This window comes from Rattus norvegicus, chromosome 2 (assembly GCF_036323735.1).
Source record: "Rattus norvegicus strain BN/NHsdMcwi chromosome 2, GRCr8, whole genome shotgun sequence".
NCBI lineage: Eukaryota > Metazoa > Chordata > Mammalia > Rodentia > Muridae > Rattus > Rattus norvegicus.
Genome location: NC_086020.1, coordinates 86,756,123 through 86,773,700, shown reverse-complemented (window position 1 = coordinate 86,773,700; position 17,578 = coordinate 86,756,123). Strand labels below are relative to the sequence as shown.

The window sequence follows — 17,578 nt, the reverse complement described above, 5'->3', positions numbered from 1 at the left end:
TAGTCATGCTTTCTGCAGAGTTTGAGCACTCTGCTGTCTCTTTTGCTTGCCACTACTCTCCAGCATGATGTACTCATAAGATACTGGAATAATGAGGGGCAAAATAAACCCTTTCATCTACAAACTATTTTTGTCATGGACTTTTGTCACAGTAACCAAAATATGACTAATATATCTTTATCCCCCCTAACTTACATTCAGGAATTTTGCATCTGTGCTTATGAATGAGAGTGACAGCAATTACCAGCATTAGTTTGTATCCAAGAAGTGCAGCTGCAAGGATTTTAGCAATGCCTGATGTTTTTGGTTCTGAAAATCAAAGAGTCAAGCAACCATTAAAAAATCACATTAGTGGTCTTTTCTTGGCGCATTGGTTAACTTCTAAGCCTAGCAAAGCTATAAGGAGTGTGAGTCTGTTTTCTTTCCCCATGAAATTCACAAGTTTCACTTAGAAAACATGAGAAAGAGGGTGTCTACATTTAGAAGTATGAAAATATGTGTATATTTATCAACTTGCATAAACCCCAAGTCCAAGTGGAACAAAAAAAAAATAAGACTGGGTCCAATAAGTCTCATAGAAAAGAAACTGGGAAATACCCTTAAACACATAGGTATTGAAAATAATTTCCTAAACAGAATATCAGTGGCTCAGGCTCTAAGAACAACAATTAATAAATGGGACTTCATGAAACTATGAACTTCTGTAAGGAAAGTGATAGTGTCAATAGGACAAAACAGCAGCCTAAATACTGTGAAAGGATCTTCAACAAACCTTTATCTAACAGAAAGGTAATATTCAAAATTTACAAAGAACTCAAGGAGGTAGTCACCAAGAAACCAAATAACCCAATTCCCTGCAACAGAAGAATAGATACAGAAAATGTGGTACATCAACACAATGGAATATTACTCACCTATCAAAAAATAACTTTATGAAATTCATAGGCAAATGGATGGAACTGGAAAATATCTTCATGTGTGAGGTAACCCAATCACAGAAAAACACACATGTATCCACTCATTGATAAGTAGATATTAACCCAAATGCTTGAATTACCCTAGATGCACAGAACACATGAAACTCAAGAAGGATGATCAAAATGTGAATGCTTCACTCCTTCTTTAAAAAGGGAACAAGAATACACTTGGCAGGGAACAGGGAGGCAAACTTTAGAACAGAGGCAGAAGGAATACCCATTCAGAGCCTGGACCACATGTGGCCCATACACATGCAGCCACCCAATTAGATAAGATGGATGAAGCAAAGAAGTGCAGGCCGACAGGAAATGGATGTAGATCTCTCCTGAGAGACACAGACAGAATACAGCAAATACATAGTCGAATGCCAGCAGCAAACCTCTGAACCGAGAATGGAATCCCCGCTGAAGGAGTCAGAGAAAGGACTGGAAGAACCTGAATGGGCTCAAGACCCCATATGAACAACAATGCCAACCAACCAGAGCTTCCAGGGACTAAGCCACTACCCAAAGACTATAATACATGGACAAACCCTGGGCTCCAACCTCATAGATAGCAATGAATAGCCTAGTAAGAGCAGCAGTGGAAGGGGAAGCCCTTGGTCCTGCCAAGGCTGAACCCCCAGTGAACGTGATTGTAGGCGGGAGGGCGGTAATTGGAGAATGATGGGGAGGGGAAACCCACAGAGAAGGGGAGGGGGAGGGGATAGGGGAATGTTGGCCCAGAAACCAGGAAGGGAATAACACTCGAAATGTAAATAAGAGATACTCAAGTTAATAAAGATGGAAAAAAATGTTTGTAGAGTTAAACAGAATTCTCAACCTAGGACTCTGGAATGGTCAAGTCATTAAAGTAGTGTTCAAAATCATTAGTCAGGAGGGAAGAATAAATCCAAAAAACAAAAAAAAACTCCTAGGTTCCATTTTTCAACCATCAGAATAGCTAAGAAAAATCTCAAGAGATAGCACATGCTGGCAAGAATGGGGAGCAACAAGAACACTTTTTAATTGCTAGTGTGAATGCACATTTGTGTAACTACTTTCAAAATCAATTTGGTAGTTTTTCAGAAAACTGGAAATAATTCTATCTCGAGACCCAGCTATATCACTCTTGAGAAAATACCCAAAAGATGCTCCAACATACCACAAAGACACCTGATTAACTATGTTCATAGAAACTTTATTCATAATAGCCTAAAACTGGAAACAATGTAGATATCCCTTAACTGTAGAATCAATTTTACAAAAACAAGGTAAATCTAAACAATGGATTACTATTAAGCTATGAGAAACAATGACATCATGGATTTTGCAGGCAAATGGATGGAACTTGAGAATGTCATCTGGAGTGAGGAAATGTAGTCCCAAAAAGACAGGAGTGGTATGTACTCACTTATAAATGGATATTAGTTATAAAATATAGGCACCATGCTATATACCACAGTCACAAAGATGCTAAAGAAGAAAAAAATGCACTTTAAAGGAAGTGGGAATTTCACTTAGAATGGTGAGTAAAAAAGGCATGAGAAAAATGAGGGGAGGGATTTGGGAAGGTAGGATTTGGGGAGAGGTATAAGGGCTTCAGAATCAGGTGTGGAAAGGATTAGAGAGATGGGTAGTTGGCCATGAAAATTATTTGAAATCTGCAATTGATAAGCGTGAGCACATAGAAAGGTCTGTAGGATGAGACAGAGACCTTGTATAAGGGAGGCATTCAAGAATCAATAGAGTTGATCTTACTTGGGACTTACTATATTGGGGATGTGGGACCTGAAGAGGCCATCATCTGTAGCCACACAGAGCCAAACAGTAACCCCAGAGGAGCGATAGAGCCACCAACCCACACACAAACTTCCAATACAAAATATTTCATGTCTCTGAGAGATACAGGAATGGGGAAATTGAACAAAGACTGAGGGAATGGCCATCCAATAAGTGGTCCAGGTTGAGACACATCCCATGAACAAGCACCAATCCTTAAACCTACTAATGATAGTAATGTTTATAGACAGGAGCATATGGTCCTCTGAGAGACTCCACTTAGCCACTAACTGAGACAGATACAGACACCCACAGATGAACAGTGGCTGAAGTATTAGGATTCTTATAGAAGAATAGTAGGAAAGATTGTGGGTCCGACAGGGTTGGAAATGCCACAGGAAAACAACAGTCAACTAACCTGGACCTTTGGGGTTCTCAGGGTTTGAACCACTAATCAAAGGACATACAGTGATGGATTTAGGTTTCCCTGTACATAAATAGCAGATGTGCAGCTTGGCCTTCATGTGGGTCCCTTACTACTGAAACAGGGACTATGCCAAAATCTTTTGCCTGAACATGGGATGTGTTCTTCTAGCCTCACTGGCTTGTCTGGACAGTGGGAGAGGAACAGCTTAGCATTACATGGACTCAATGTGCCTTGTTGGTGGAGGATTACCAGAGGGACCCCACTTGTTTAGAGGAGAAGAGGAGGGGTGTGGGGAAAGGATTGTCAGAGAAGGTGTCTCAGAGGGGGCAGCAAGTGGTATGTAAAGTGAATAAGTAAAAAAAGAAAAAAGTAAAAGAAAGAAAAATAGGTATCTATTTCTCCATTGTCCCAATGTCAGGTCTCCAACTTATAGCACTATAGTTTATCAACAACATTTTACATAAAATAGATGAAACTTTGATCTGAACTTTTTACAAGGGGGATTGTATCTTTGGAATGTGAATGAGTTCTGGCATATTGCAGATACAAAGCAAATTTTTCTGGATCATATTTGCCCCTCATAAGAAGCATATATTATCTTCCTTTGTCCCTGACCAAACAGCTTTGTGAAAATTTAGGTGAATCATCTGGAGTGTACATGCAGACAAAAAGTTTTCTTGTGGAATGTATTAACTTTTAACCAGATTATTAGCAGATTATTAGTTTTAACCAACCTAAATTTTGGGTTTCATCTGTTAGCATCTGAAATCTCAACTAGGTTTCTCTGCTATTTGGTAACCCACCCCTTCCATGTTTTCACCAATTAATTTTTAAAAAGAGTCTTGATTTATGACTTTCTTCTATTTCTACAAAAAAAAGTTACAAACTGCTTCCACAGACGGCTGCCAGGTCACCCAAATCTGTGTTTCTGTGACATGATAACTGATAGTTGGATTCAGAATGAAATATTTACTGTCCTCTTTGAGGAGAGAATTGTAGTTCTATCTCAACTGTCAAATGCTTGTTTTTAGAGTCCCGTGGGTCAGGGGATTCAGTTTCCACAATTCTGGGATAACTGATCCCTAGGGAGGGTTACAGAGTTACTGCGATTCAGAGATGCTCCTAATTGGTGGTACTTTGGATGATACTTTGCCCAAGATGGTTTAAGTCTTTCAAGTAGTCAGGAATAGCAGTGAACTGGATATACACATGAAAGAGATGATAAATGGAAAGGAAGAGAGTTGATAGCTGCCTTGTATAGATATAAGCATCTTGGAAAATTCAAGAGCTGCCAACCATATCCTAAGTTCATGTTAATAAGTCAAAAGCCAACAGAGGGAAAATGGAATGTCCAAGATCACATGACCCAATAGTAGCATAGTTACAGTGATGAAACATTTCCTAACAGTCAGCAGTTTCTCTAAGTATGTTGTATGACTTTACTCCTTCATTAGAACAAGTCTATCCTCTGTTTTCAATTGGAGAAAATACCCCATTTTGAACATCTTGTCCTGGATACATGCCAAAGAGTAGCAGTGCTGGGATGCATATCTTCTCATTTAGATTCAATCTTCTTTTGTGAAGACCACAGTAATCCGATACTCCTAATGATCCTGACTCTAACAGCCAACAATATGTGATTTTTTTTCTTTTCTCAAGGAACACCTACCATTGACCATGACTCTAATCATCACAACAGAGAAAACTGAGCATTGTACAGAGAGTAAGATTTCGCACCCCTTGACCTTCTGATGCCAGACACTCATTGTTTCTCTAGGTAGTCTTAACTCTCTCAAAATGGGTCTAAGTATCTTCATTCTACAGAAGGAAAACTAAGGGTCAGAGTCAATGAGTTGTCCAAGGTTTCACAACCATGATATACCTACCACCTTTGCTTTGGCATGCTGTTGTATTGGGTGATATACAGAGGCCCAGGCTTTCCTTTTGAAGAATCTGTGACCATCACCACATTACAGATGATGATTCCAAGGCTGAAACAAAAACTGTCTTTCATTCTTTACTGTGTCACAGAGGTCATTTTCTGTAACTTCACATTCATTTCCTAAAAGAAAGCTGCTGTTCTACACTGAAGCCAACTAACTTACATTGCTCTGTTTCTACTCTAAGAATCCAATGTGAGGAATTCTATGCTAGATCCCTGTTCCAGGTAACACTGGGTAGAAAGATGCTTTTGCTTCAGGGGACCTAGATTCGTGTACATACCGATTTATTTCTTCTTCACATTTCCAATACTGGAAACAATTGGAAACTTTGTTCTACAGTTACTGCTCAGAGAATAAGTTATTTGGGAAGAAAAGCATCTATGCCATGTTATACTATGAGGTAGAAGTTGCAGTCAACATTTAGTTCTTCATTACCTATTCACATATCAGGTCCCTCTGTCAATTTCAGGATCTTCTCTAAAGGGAAAAATTGTCCTCACTTTTATAGAATTTTATAGAGAAAATGGCATAAAAGAGGTGTAGCATATAGCAATTGCTACTTGTTGCCCTTCCATCTGCTAACATCATCATTAAGAGAGAACATCCTTATAACAAATGACATGACAGATAGAAATCTATTATTACTGGAAGCTATGGACTACATCTTACCTCAGTCACTTTGATTGGGCTTTCCTATATTTTATATTGGCTAAAATTTCAGTGTTGTGGTTGAAGATTGAATATGTATGAATTCATGGTAAACCCATTCTCCTTGACTACCTTCACTGCAGGGTTGTGGATAAATGATAACTTCCTTATAAACTTTTCATTCTCAAATGCCGCAGCCCTCCTATAGAGAGGACATGTTTCTTTATGTCCAGGGTGGGTGAATATAAGAGTAGGTTCACTCTGGCCCTATGTAGCTCCTAACGACTAATGATTAACTACTGCTTAAGTAGTCAAAAATAAGAACAATAGCAATAGAATTTTTATTCAATTCCCCACTGCTATGCAAAAGGTATTAATCACCTAAGCCTGTGATTTTTAAACACAGAATAAACAAGAAAGTTTTGAGGATGTTTTAGAAGTTATAAGTAACAATCCAGTATAGTTAGAGAGAAAGAAGGCAAGAGACATGTAGGGCAGTCATGTATTTCATGGACTTGTTATAACCACTAATGTGAGATAATTTGAGAAATATAAGTTTGGTGGAGCAGGCAGACAAATGTATGAATTTACATCCATTTCCCAGAAGGGGAAACCTCTAATACATAGCATGTCCTCTCTTCTCCTCAGTGTTCTTGGTCCAGAGATGGAGTAACGTGAACCTATGTATATTGGGGTCTCTTCTACACATTTTTTGTTATTGTTGTTGTTCATCGAGTATTGAACACTACTTCAACATATAAGAGAAATCAAAGGTGAAAAAGAAAGTGTAGTACTTACCAAATACTAACAACTCAGTGCCACCTCCAGACTGAATCTCAATGTCAGTCTCTAATAATTCTTTCTGGAACTTCACACAGTAGTAGGTACCTGCATCAGCCGGCATAACATTACTGATGCGAATGGAAAAGTCCAGGTTGTTTCTCTTTGAAGAATCTGAAACATTTGTTACTCTGGGGAAATATCCTCCTGTGAAATTAAATATCAGGTGCCTACTGTGTTGTGCACCCCTGAACCACTTAATGGGCCCCATAGGGATGATAGATGTCACTGTGCAATTCAGAGTGACTGATTCTCCAGCATCAACAGAAATTAACTTTTCAGGCTGGACCACCTTCAGCTTTTTCATATCTGCTCCTGCCAAAAAAAAAAAAATCAGTTAGTGCTCATCCTGGTGGAAAGCCACAGGCTCCTCAAGTGTATGAGAAAATTAAACCTTACTCACTAGAATGCAGCATGAGCATTAGCATAGTTCTTCTAATATGGGCTTTTTATTATAAGAATACAGTACAGAAGAGGAAGTTGAGTAACAGAAACTTGAAACTTCATAGGACTTTGATTGAAGTCCTAGTTTTGTTTGGAATTATTATGCTTCATCAAAATCTGATCCTAATTCTGATTCATTTTCTGTGAAAGGAGCCTATGGAAATTCTGCTATAATGATGTTGGATGTGACTCATTTCACTCTTTTACACCAATGAGAAATGAATATAAGTGCGAAAGCATAATGAGGTATACATTTGATTACAAGATGTCTATGATGATATGCATATATATACATATATATATACATATATATATATATATACATATGTGTGTTAGAGAGAGAGAGAGAGAGAGAGAGAGAGAGAGAGAGAGAGAGAGATTGAGATCTTGTAGAGTGACCATGTCATAGATCGGTCCTAATATCATGTATCCTAATTGAGAATTAAAACCTCCAGCCAGAAGAGGTAAGAGCCTCATCTGCTCTATTAACCTTTACATTCCCACTTCCTTGATTTAGAGCCCAAAGGCACAAGCTTATCACACCCAACACAAATCAACAATTCCCAACCCACTTCACTGTCCCTCCCCCTAACCCCAGTTTCACTACTCAGGTGAACATTCACTGTTCAAATGCTGGCCATACCATTCACAAATGGCAAGAGTCCTACCTAGAGTCTTCCCATCTCACTTTCTTGGTTTGAAAGCAATTATCCAAGCCCCTCACACCTTCCCCTGCACACTGCCCCTCTCTCGTCCCATATACATTTCCCTATTTGGGCAGAGATCCGCTGCCTATGTGCAGGCCACACAATCCCTAAGAGATAAGTTCCCCGTATGCAATCTAAAACCTTTTACTCCCTCCTTTAAGAACTAAGTGACTAAAACTTCTAACATGTTGGATGGTTTTCCTTGAGGAGCTCTGTCCTATCCATCCATCGAAAAGTGGATATCTGTTCACCTATATGTATGTGTGTAGATATATTTATGTATGTAAGCATGCATAGATGCTTATGGAGCTGATTGTAGCAGAGAGTGTGGTCCAACCAGAGTATGGGTGTATGTATGTGTGGTTTTGTGTATGTGTGTGTGTGTGTGTGTGCGTGCGTGCACGTGTATGTGTGTGTGTCCATATTTGCATGTATAAAACATTTTAATTCAATTTTTTCTTCCTCTCTGGCTCACAAAGAGTTAACAAGCTTTATCAGAGGGACTTCTGACTGCCTGGACACAGTTTCAACCTATAGGAGAAATCAAGGATGAAAAGGAAAATGTAGTACTTACCATACACAAACAACTCAGTGCCACCTCCAGACTGAATCTCAATGTCAGGCTCTACTGTTCCTTTCTGGAACTTCACACAGTAGTAGGTACCCGCATCAGCAAGCATAATATTACTGATGCGGATGGAAAAGTCCGTGTTGTTTCTCTTTGTAACATCTGCAATATTTGTTATTCTGGGGAAATAGTCTCCTCTGAAACTATATATCAGTTGTCTATTTTGTCCTTCACCCTTGAACCACCTCGTGGGCCCCACAGGGGTGAGAGATGTCACTGTGCAATTCAGAATAACTGACCCTCCATCATAAACAGAAACTAATTTCTGAGGCTGGATCACCTTTAGCTCTTTCATATCTGCTCCTGCAAAAAAAAAAAATCAGTAAGTGGTCATCCTGAATAAAAGCCACAGGTTCCTCCAGTATATGAGAAAGTAAAAAATAAATAATAAAAAATAAAAAACCTTACTCACTAGAACTTGTTGGGAGCAATGCCCTTAAAACCCTCCATTACTAATGTCAATATTATAGTTAGAGTTAAGTATGACTGGATTCATGGAAAATTCCCAGCCAGCTGCAGAACACTAAGACAAATCTGGTGGTCAGGAAGACTAATGGTATGGCAAACTTGTGACCTTTCTGAAAAATATGTCTGGTGGCAGGATGACTAGTGATATGATAAACTTGTGACCTCTCTGAGAAATACATCTGATGTCATGATGCCCAGTGATATGACAAATTTGTGACCTTTCTGAGAAACCTATATCCTACTGACTAATCATATGACAAATTTGTGACCTTTCTAGGAAACCAATATCCTGTTGACATCAGGTGACCACAAGAGTACTGTGTCCTTGGCCTGCATAAATTTTTCCCTCCCTCTTTTACCCTTGCTATGGTATGAATTCAGCCTTGGGAAAAAATAAAATTGTCGCTTTGATAAGACTCTTGTTTTGGTGTCCTTCTTTGCATCTCTTATCCCCCATTCTCTTCCAGGTACCCTCTGGAACCTTGCTGACTGTGCTGCAGGCTGGGACAAGATCTCAGCATGAGCATTACCATAGTTCTTCTAACGTGAGCTTTTTAATACAAGAATATAATACAGAGGGCACTCCTGAGGCTGCAGAGCAGAAGAGACCACCAACACTGCTCACCCCTGCCCACATCCCTGGCCCAAGAGGAAACTGTATAAGGCCTCTGGGCTCCCGTGGGGGAGGGCCCAGGAGCGGCAGGACCCCTGTGCCTGAGACACCACCAGAACCAGAAGGAAACAGACCGGATAAACAGTTCTCTGCACCCAAATCCCGTGGGAGGGAGAGCTGAACCTTCAGAGAGGCAGACAAGCCTGAGAAACCAGAAGAGACTGCTCTCTGCACACACATCTCGGACGCCAGAGGAAAAAGCCAAAGACCATCTGGAACCCTGGTGCACTGAAGCTCCCGGAAGGGGCGGCACAGGTCTTCCTTGTTGCTGCCGCTGCAGAGAGCCCGTGGGCAGCACCCCACGAGCGAACTTGAGCCCCGGGACCACAGGTAAGACCAACTTTTCTGCTGCAAGAAAGCTGCCTGGTGAGCTTGGGACACACGGAAGCAGAATTCCTGTAGGACCGGGCACGTTCTGTGTTTACCGGAAGTCCCACACCCGCAGATCCCGGCCCGCAGCAGCTCTCTGCCCCCAGACCCTGTGAGAGAGAGACCCAACCGCCTGGTCAGGTGGGCACCCCTGAGGCTGCAGAGCAAAAGAGACCACCAACACTGCTCACCACTGCCCACATCCCTGGCCCAAGAGGAAACTGTATAAGGCCTCTGGGCTCCCGTGGGGGAGGGCCCAGGAGCGGCAGGACCCCTGTGCCTGAGACACCACCAGAACCTGAAGGAAACAGACCGGATAAACAGTTCTCTGCACCCAAATCCCATGGGAGGGAGAGCTGAAACTTCAGAGAGGCAGACAAGCCTGGGAAACCAGAAGAGACTGCTCTCTGCACACACATCTCAGACGCCAGAGGAAAAAGCCAAAGACCATCTGGAACCCTGGTGCACTGAAGCTCCCGGAAACGGCGGCACAAGTCTTCCTGGTTGCTGCCGCTGCAGAGAGCCCGTGGGTAGCACCCCACGAGCGAACTTGAGCCTCGGGACCACAGGTAAGACCAAAATTTCTGCTGCAAGAAAGCTGCCTGGTGAACTCAAGACACAGGCCCACAGGAACAGCTGAAGACCTGTAGAGAGGAAAAACTACACGCCGGAAAGCAGAACACTCTGTCCCCATAACTGACTGAAAGAGAGGAAAACAGGTCTACAGCACTCCTGACACACAGGCTTATAGGACAGTCTAGCCACTGTCAGAAATAGCAGAACAAAGTAACACTAGAGATAATCTGATGGCGAGAGGCAAGCGCAGGAACCCAAGCAACAGAAACCAAGACTACATGGCACCGTCGGAGCCTAATTCTCCCATCAAAACAAACATGGAATATCCAAACACGCCAGAAAAGCAAGATCTAGTTTCAAAATCATTTTTGATAATGATGCTGGAGGACTTCAAGAAAGACGTGAAGAACTCCCTTAGAGAACATGTAGAAGCCTACAGAGAGGATTCGCAAAAATGCCTGAAAGAATCGCAAAAATCCCTGAAAGAATTCCAGGAAAACATAAATAAACAAGTAGAAGCCCATAGAGAGGAGACACAAAAATCCCTGAAAGAATTCCAGGAAAACATAAATAAACAAGTAGAAGCCCATAGAGAGGAGACACAAAAATCCCTGAAAGAATTCCAGGAAAACACAATCAAACAGTTGAAGGAATTAAAATGGAAATAGAAGCAATCAAGAAAGAACACATGGAAACAACCCTGGATATAGAAAACCAAAAGAAGAGACAAAGAGCTGTAGATACAAGCTTCACCAACAGAATACAAGAGATGGAAGAGAGAATCTCAGGAGCAGAAGATTCCATAGAAATCATTGACTCAACTGTCAAAGATAATGTAAAGTGGAAAAAGCTACTGGTCCAAAACATACAGGAAATCCAGGACTCAATGAGAAGATCAAACCTAAGGATAATAGGTATAGAAGAGAGTGAAGACTCCCAGCTCAAAGGACCAGTAAATATCTTCAACAAAATCATAGAAGAAAACTTCCCTAACCTAAAAAAGAGATACCCATAGGCATACAAGAAGCCTACAGAACTCCAAATAGATTGGACCAGAAAAGAAACACCTCCCGTCACATAATTGTCAAAACACCAAACGCACAAAATAAAGAAAGAATATTAAAAGCAGTAAGGGAAAAAGGTCAAGTAACATATAAAGGGAGACCTATCAGAATCACACCAGACTTCTCGCCAGAAACTATGAAGGCCAGAAGATCCTGGACTGATGTCATACAGACCCTAAGAGAACACAAATGCCAGCCCAGGTTACTGTGTCCTGCAAAACTCTCAATTAACATTGATGGAGAAACCAAGATATTCCATGACAAAACCAAATTTACACAATATCTTTCTACAAATCCAGCACTACAAAGGATAATAAATGGTAAAGCCCAACATAAGGAGGCAAGCTATACCCTAGAAGAAGCAAGAAACTAATCGTCTTGGCAACAAAACAAAGAGAATGAAAGCACACAAACATAACCTCACATACAAATATGAATATAACGGGAAGCAAGAATCACTATTCCTTAATATCTCTCAATATCAATGGCCTCAACTCCCCAATAAAAAGACATAGATTAACAAACTGGATACAAAATGAGGACCCTGCATTCTGCTGCCTACAGGAAACACACCTCAGAGACAAAGACAGACACTACCTCAGAGTGAAAGGCTGGAAAACAACTGTCCAAGCAAATGGTCAGAAGAAGCAAGCTGGAGTAGCCATTCTAATATCAAATAAAATCAATTTCCAACTAAAAGTCATCAAAAAAGATAAGGAAGGACACTTCATATTCATCAAAGGAAAAATCCACCAAGATGAACTCTCAATCCTAAATATCTATGCCCCAAATACAAGGGCACCTACATACGTAAAAGAAACCTTACTAAAGCTCAAAACACACATTGCACCTCACACAATAATAGTGGGAGATTTCAACACCCCACTCTCATCAATGGACAGATCATGGAAACAGAAATTAAACAGTGATGTCGACAGACTAAGAGAAGTCATGAGCCAAATGGACTTAACGGATATTTATAGAACATTCTATCCTAAAGCAAAAGGATATAACTTCTTCTCAGATCCTCATGGTACTTTCTCCAAAATTCATATAATTGGTCAAAAAACGGGCCTTAACAGGTACAGAAAGATAGAAATAATCCCATGCGTGCTATCAGACCACCACGGCCTAAAACTGGTCTTCAATAACAATAAGGGAAGAATGCCCACATATACGTGGAAATTGAACAATGCTCTACTCAATGATAACCTGGTCAAGGAAGAAATAAAGAAAGAAATTAAAAACTTTTTAGAATTTAATGAAAATGAAGATACAACATACCCAAACTTATGGGACACAATGAAAGCTGTGCTAAGAGGAAAACTCATAGCGCTGAGTGCCTGCAGAAAGAAACAGGAAAGAGCATATGTCAGCAGCTTGACAGCACACCTAAAAGCTCTAGTACAAAAGGAAACAAATACACCCAGGAGGAGTAGAAGGCAGGAAATAATCAAACTCAGCTGAAATCAACCAAGTAGAAACAAAAAGGACCATAGAAAGAATCAACAGAACCAAAAGTTGGTTCTTTGAGAAAATCAACAAGATAGATAAACCCTTAGCCAGACTAACGAGAGGACACAGAGAGTGCGTCCAAATTAACAAAATCAGAAATGAAAAGGGAGACATAACTACAGATTCAGAGGAAATTCAAAAAATCATCAGATCTTACTATAAAAACCTATATTCAACAAAACTTGAAAATCTTCAGGAAATGGACAATTTCTAGACAGATACCAGGTATCGAAGTTAAATCAGGAACAGATAAACCAGTTAAACAACCCCATAACCCCTAAGAAAATAGAAGCAGTCATTGAAGGTCTCCCAACCAAAAAGAGCCCAGGTCCAGACGGGTTTAGTGCAGAATTCTATCAAACCTTCATAGAAGACCTCATACCAATATTATCCAAACTATTCCACAAAATTGAAACAGATGGAACACTACCGAATTCCTTCTACGAAGCCACAATTACTCTTATACTTAAACCACACAAAGACACAACATAGAAAGAGAACTTCAGACCAATTTCCCTTATGAATATCGACGCAAAAATACTCAATAAAATTCTGGCAAACCGAATCCAAGAGCACATCAAAACAATCATCCACCATGATCAAGTAGGCTTCATCCCAGGCATGCAGGGATGGTTTAATATACGGAAAACCATCAACGTGATCCATCATATAAACAAACTGAAAGAACAGAACCACATGATCATTTCATTAGGTGCTGAGAAAGCATTTGACAAAATTCAACACCCCTTCATGATAAAAGTCCTGGAAAGAATAGGAATTCAAGGCCCATACCTAAACATACTAAAAGCCATATACAGCAAACCAGTTGCTAACATTAAACTAAATGGAGAGAAACTTGAAGCAATCCCACTAAAATCAGAGACTAGACAAGGCTGCCCATTCTCTCCCTACTTATTCTATATAGTTCTTGAAGTTGTAGCCAGAGCAATCAGACAGCAAAAGGAGATCAAGGGGATACAGATCGGAAAAGAAGAGGTCAAAATATCACTATTTGCAGATGACATGATAGTATATTTAAGTGATCCCAAAAGTTCCACCAGAGAACTACTAAAGCTGATAAACAACTTCAGCAAAGTGGCTGGGTATAAAATTAACTCAAATAAATCAGTTGCCTTCCTCTATACAAAAGAGAAACAAGCCGGGAAAGAAATTAGGGAAATGACACCCTTCATAATAGACCCAAATAATATAAAGTACCTCGGTGTGACTTTAACCAAGCAAGTAAAAGATCTGTGCAATAAGAACTTCAAGACACTGAGGAAAGAAATTGAAGAAGACCTCAGAACATGGAAAGATCTCCCATGCTCATGGATTGGCAGGATTAATTTAGTAAAAATGGCCATTTTACCAAAAGCAATCTACAGATTCAATGCAATCCCCATCAAAATACCAATCCAATTCTTCAAAGAGTTAGACAGAACAATTTTCAAATTCATCTGGAATAACAAAAAACCCAGGATAGCTAAAGCTATCCGCAACAATAAAAGGACTTCAGGGGGAATCACTATCCCTGAACTCAAGCAGTATTACAGAGCAATAGTGATAAAAACTGCATGGTATTGGTACAGAGACAGACAGATAGACCAATGGAATAGAATTGAAGACCCAGAAATGAACCCACACACCTATGGTCACTTGATTTTTGACAAAGGAGCCAAAACCATCCAATGGAAAAAAGATAGCATTTTCAGCATATGGTGCTGGTTCAACTGGAGGGCAACATGTAGAAGAATGCAGATCGATCCATCCTTATCACCCTGTACAAAGCTTAAGTCCAAGTGGATCAAGGACCTCCACATCAAACCAGACACACTCAAACTAATAGAAGAAAAACTAGGGAAGCATCTGGAACACATGGACACTGGAAAAAATTTCCTGAACAAAATATCAATGGCTTATGCTCTAAGATCAAGAATCGACAAATGGGATCTCATAAAACTGCAAAGCTTCTGTAAGGCAAAGGACACTGTGGTTAGGACAAAACGGCAACCAACAGATTGGGAAAAGATCTTTACCAATCCTACAACAGATAGAGGCCTTATATCCAAAATATACAAAGAACTCAAGAAGTTAGACCGCAGGGAAACAAATAACCCTATTAAAAAATGGGGTTCAGAGCTAAACAAAGAATTCACAGCTGAGGAATGCCGAATGGCTGAGATACACCTAAAGAAATGTTCAACATCTTTAGTCATAAGGGAAATGCAAATCAAAACAACCCTGAGATTTCACCTCACACCAGTGAGAATGGCTAAGATCAAAAACTCAGGTGACAGCAGATGCTGGCGAGGATGTGCAGAAAGAGGAACACTCCTCCATTGTTGCTGGGATTGCAGACTGGTAAAACCATTCTGGAAATCAGTCTGGAGGTTCCTCAGAAAATTGGACATTGAACTGCCTGAGGATCCAGCTATACCTCTCTTGGGCATATACCCAAAAGATGCCTCAACATATAAAAGAGACACGTGCTCCACTATGTTCATCGCAGCCTTATTTATAATAGCCAGAAGCTGGAAAGAACCCAGATGCCCTTCAGCAGAGGAATGGATACAGAAAATGTGGTACATCTACACAATGGAATATTACTCAGCTATCAAAAACAACGAGTTTATGAAATTCGTAGGCAAATGTTTGGAACTGGAAAATATCATCCTGAGTGAGCTAACCCAATCACAGAAAGACATACATGGTATGCACTCATTGATAAGTGGCTAGTAGCCCAAATGCTTGAATTACCCTAGATCCCTAGAACAAACAAGACTCAAGACGGATGATCAAAATGTGAATGCTTCACTCCTTCTTTAAATGAGGAAAAAGAATACCCTTGGCAGGGAAGGGAGAGGCAAAGATTAAAACAGAGACTGAAGGAACACCCATTCAGAGCCTGCCCCACAAGTGGCCCATACATATACAGCCACCAATTAGACAAGATGGATGAAGCAAAGAAGTGCAGACTGACAGGAGCCGGATGTAGATCGCTCCTGAGACACACAGCCAGAATACACAAATACAGAGGCGAATGCCAGCAGCAAACCACTGAACTGAGAATAGGTCCCCCATTGAAGGAATCAGAGAAAGAACTGGAAGAGCTTGAAGGGGTTCGAGACCCCAAAAGTACAACAATGTCAAGCAACCAGAGCTTCCAGGGACTAAGCCACTACCTAAATACTATACATGGACTGACCCCATAGGTAGCAATGAATATCCTAGTAAGAGCACCAGTGGAAGGGGAAGCCCTGGGTCCTGCTAAGACTGAACCCCCAGTGAACTAGACTATGGGGGGAGGGCGGCAATGGGGGGAGGGTTGGGAGGGGAACACCCATAAGGAAGGGGAGGGTGGAGGGGGATGTTTGCCCGGAAACCGGGAAAGGGAATAACACTTGAAATGTATATAATGTATATAAGAAATACTCAAGTTAATAAAAAAAATGTAAAAAAAAAAAGAATATAATACAGAAAAGAAAATTGGAACTTGGCAATAGTCTGATTGAACCCCTAATTTTGTATGGTATTATCATGCTTCATCCAATATCTGCCTCTGTTTCATTTTCTGTGAAAGTGGCCTAGGGAAATTCTGTCATAATAGAGTTTGTTTTGGTTATGTAACTCTTTTACACCAATGACCCATGTATATAAGTGCATAAGTATAATGAGGTATACATTTGAATACAAAATCTTTATGATGGTTTTAGTTTGATCAGGTAGAGTGATCATGCCATAAAAAGGCCTATGCATCCTAATTAAGAAATAAAACCTCCATCCAGAAAAGGTAAGGGTCTTATCAATTGTCTGAAAACTTCCATACTCATTTCCTTGATATAGAGCCCAAAGAAACAATCTCCTCACACTGAACACAAATCTCTCTCTTTCTTCCCACTTTACTTTCCTCCCAGTTCCACTACTCAGGTGAACAATCACTATTCAGGTGCTGGCCATACCATTAAAAAATGGCAGTCTGAACTTCCTACTTCATTGGTTTATAAGTCATTACACAAGCCCCTGATACGTTCCACTACACACTGTCCCTACCTAATTCAATGTACTTTCCCCTATTTGGGCAGAGATTTATTGCTCATGTGCAGAGCACACAATCCCAAACAGGTAAGATTTCCATTTGTAATTGAAAACCTTCTATTCCCTCTTTTCAGAATTAAATGACTGAAACTTCTAATATGCTGTTGGATGGTATGCATTGAAGAGTTGTGCCCTATCCTTTCATCCATCCATTCAAATGTTTATATTTCTTTGTCTATATGCACATGTGAAGGTGTAGTTATGCATGTAAATATTTGGGAATGCTTGTAGAGGTGATTGTGCTTGTATAAAGCATTTTAATTTATTTTCTTTCTTTCCTATCTGTCTCACAAAGTGTTAACAAGTCTCACCACAGAGGCTTCTGGTTACCTGGACAGAATAGAGAACAATAGCAATAACATTTTCACTCAATTCTCTGCAGTTGCACAACAGGTATTAATCTCCAAAGTTAGGAATTTTTAAACACAGAATAAGCAAGAAAG

General features: G+C 40.3%; 1 protein-coding gene across 4 annotated transcripts in view; it reads right to left on the bottom strand.

The window, feature by feature from the left end:
* LOC100909964 (tyrosine-protein phosphatase non-receptor type substrate 1-like) overlaps nt 1-17,578 on the bottom strand; it is a 38,379-nt gene that overhangs the window by 991 nt on the left and 19,810 nt on the right. The window contains exons 2-5 of one of the 4 annotated variants that reach the window (XR_005500773.2): nt 8,322-8,678; nt 6,555-6,911; nt 4,903-4,983; nt 196-309 (exon numbers count right to left, since the gene is read on the bottom strand). Coding sequence is in view for 3 of the 4 variants with exons in the window: in XM_003751228.6 (XP_003751276.1) it covers nt 196-309; nt 6,555-6,911; nt 8,322-8,678 (828 nt within the window). In the remaining variant the exon portion in view is untranslated. Of the gene's footprint in view, nt 1-195; nt 310-4,902; nt 4,984-6,554; nt 6,912-8,321; nt 8,679-17,578 lie in introns of those variants that run through there. The other 3 variants (XM_003751228.6, XM_008769504.4, XM_039103578.2) reach the window with 3 other exon arrangements.